At 42.5% G+C, this 3,039-nt stretch overlaps 1 protein-coding gene and 1 pseudogene across 1 annotated transcript; both read right to left on the bottom strand.

Moving 5' to 3' along the window:
- Positions 1-505: 505 nt before the first annotated feature.
- On the bottom strand, positions 506-1,580 carry LOC144663203 (uncharacterized; annotated as a pseudogene).
- A 262-nt stretch (positions 1,581-1,842) lies between these two features.
- Positions 1,843-2,499, bottom strand: LOC144663200 (uncharacterized). Its single transcript, XM_078524120.1, has one exon. The coding sequence runs from the start codon at positions 2,497-2,499 to the stop codon at positions 1,843-1,845; it is 657 nt and encodes a 218-aa protein (XP_078380246.1).
- Between the last annotated feature and the right edge of the window lie 540 nt (positions 2,500-3,039).

Here is a 3,039-nt window from a genome sequence, read left to right as displayed (position 1 = left end):
TAGGCGGGTGGGTTAAGTTGGAGTGAGTTATTTTGTTTGAGTTAGCTAATATTGAAATTTCGGTATTTTGCATGGAGAATATTGAAGTTTCGAGATTTTGCATGCAGAATATTAAAATTCATGCCAAAACTTGAAATTTCAATGTTTAGCATGCAAATTTCAAGATTTTGCACCTCACATATACGTAACTCACGATACGTAACTTACTGATTTGGCGGACCCGAAGTGCAATGCTTTTTCTTCAGGGTTCCTTGAACTGGTAAACAGCCAAGATGACTCGAAATCTCACTTAATTTCGCGAATACTAAATTTTGCGATTTTCCGAATTAAAAAAAGTCGCGAAATTTAATACTCGCGAAATATAGAACGCGAAAATTAAAATCGCGAAATTTACTAGTATATAATATCAATAAGATAATGAAATTCACAGCAATCGACAAATTTGCTCAGTTGATCTTAAGCGCATTATATGGCGCCTTCCGTCGCACTGCTCGTTGATCCTTGTTTATGTCGAAGTACTCGCAAATATACTGTACTTTAACATGTCAACACTGAGCTGTTTCAGCCTGTTGGCATGATACATGGAGCAGAGGACAAAATTGTCATAAATTATTGGATGCTGAAGCTGAACTTCTCTGAGAACTTGTTCACGAGTATCCCAGTATTGCTGTTGCTCGACAGCAGCCTCGTGATCACTCATACCGTCATCTTCTGAATGTTGATGACGTAGCTTGGCAGCGCGCCGGGAAAAGTACGACTGTACTTGTTGCGCAGTTAGGAATTCATCTCGGGTAAAAAGCCGGTTACCTTCGGAATTTTTGGCGTAGCGCATGTCACGAGCTACCGATCCTGGATCCATTTTGTGACCAGTTTGCTGGCCAATGTCAAACTTTTCATCAAGGTACTTTTTTTGAGTTTCACTGAAGCGCCTAGCTTTTTTTTTTGCTTCAACGCCCACCCTCTCGCAAGCTGATTGGAATTTTCGGCGCTTTCCCGAGCAGCGACACTATCATCATGGCTTGTTGCTCCTGCGCTAGTTCCCTCCGTCAACTTAACTTGGTACAGTTGTTTCGCTTTGTCAAGAAGTGTGGCTTTCTCTGGGTGCAATTCACACTTTCCGTATGATAGGTGCTTTTCAAGGGCTGAGTATCTCTGGTAAACTTTGATACACCCTTCATTGGGACACTGGAAAACACTTACACCTGCATCTACGTCTGTCGTCTCTGACACTTCAGGAAGAGTCTGTTCATCGGAAGACTTCTGAGGGCTTGTTTTACGCCCCACTTTGCTGACATCTACAAACTCCCCCGGCGAAAACGCTTGTTGAAACGTGTCATTGAAACTGGTTGTGGCTTAAACCAAACAACAGAAATTTATCAACTTAAACTAAAAAACCTAGAGAGCAGCACACTTTTGAACTTGCGCGATTAAACGCTGTTCCCACTAAAGGATATCTGTGTGCTGGTGCGTGTAGAACGAAATTCAGGCAGTATAATCAAAACCGTGAATGCCGATAAAACAATGATTGAATCATTACCGCACGTATTTTGTCAAAATGTGTACTCACTCTTGGTAATCATTATACATTTCTTTAAACAACCGCAATTCACCGCACGTAATTTTACACCCGTTGAAAGTAAGTGCTACTGTAAACATAAATCCACCTTTTGGCTATTAAAATAAACTTTATGTCATATAAAGATTCGCAGTTACTTATCCCTCAGAATAAAGAAGAGTAATACTGTATTTGCATTTGCTTTTTACCTAGTTATCGCGCGCACTCTTACACTAACCAGCAAGGGCATAGGTAAAGGAATGACTGCGTTACACGTTATTCTCATACTACATACGAGTACCTCTTGGAAGTTGTTTGTCGATAATCTTTCCACTGCCGACGTTGTAGGCTCGCCATACAGTTATGGTTGTGCCCGTATACTGTTGGTTGTTGATCAAGCTGATGCCATGCCATTTGATAGCGCTCTCCTCGATCCCCAATGAATCAACGCGTACCACTCTTATCTCAGGGAATCCTCCAGCTGATAGTATTGCAGTTTCTAAGTCCTTCGAAGTTTGCACATCGTGACCCTCGTTTACGAATCTGCGAACATGCCCTTTGATGGTCGCTGCTTTGCGGTCGCATGGACCCTTTCCTCCTTGAGGGTCGCTAAAGTCAACTCTAGAAACAGTGATTCCAGTGGCAGCTCCCATGGAACGGCATGCAGCTAGCAAGGCCGAATAATGATAGCATCCAGCGTTGTCGTTCCTAAAAAATGCTGTAGTAAGTTCAGGATTTTCCGTTTTCAGTGTGCGCAATACGTGTTCCATGATGCGGATATTCACTGCGCTGTCTTGATCACAGTTTTCGACAATGTGGACGAAAGACTGACTTTGGAGATTTCCCTGATGTTTCCTTGCAACAACACTTATGTGCCAAGAAATGCCCCTCTTCGCAAACCAGTCGGTCTGAGATTCACGATACTTCTGTGGCAAAAACTTCATGGCCCAGTCCTGGGTGATCATCACGGATGACGCGTCAAGTATTTCAAGTACTTCTAGTCTGGGCAGGTCCTGATTTTTACTTCTTAGTTGATGGGCTTTCCAGGACAGAACATTTTGAGCTGCTTGATCAGCCATAAAGCGCAAGTCATCTAACTCTTCACCCGGTAGTCCCAGATCCACTCGTCCTAAGTATCTCTGAATGTCGGATATTTTAGTTTTCAGCTCTTCACATTGGGAGCACGTATGATCGTGGAGATGATCACAAGGGCTGCCAAACAAAGTCTCCTTTTCATCGCTTAAAGAGTGTGCGGTACAGCGATCGGCTACAGGCGAAGAGATGGATGCGTGTACCTGATGTAAGAAATAATTACTGTAGTAAAATTCTTTGCAGTTACTCAAACTTGTAGCATAACTATGCAAATTAGATTTAATACTATGCCATATAAAATACGACCAATCAGAATACAGGAAAGCTCGTGTGTATACGCAGAAATGCAAGTGACTCGCGTGGGATATTCCATGGTATACCACTCGAAAGCA

This window comes from Oculina patagonica, chromosome 8 (assembly GCF_052425735.1).
Source record: "Oculina patagonica isolate OP01 chromosome 8, crgOcupat, whole genome shotgun sequence".
In the NCBI taxonomy this organism is placed as follows: domain Eukaryota; kingdom Metazoa; phylum Cnidaria; class Anthozoa; order Scleractinia; family Oculinidae; genus Oculina; species Oculina patagonica.
The sequence above is the reverse complement of the archived record's forward strand: the minus strand, read 5'-3'. Positions and strand labels throughout refer to the sequence as shown.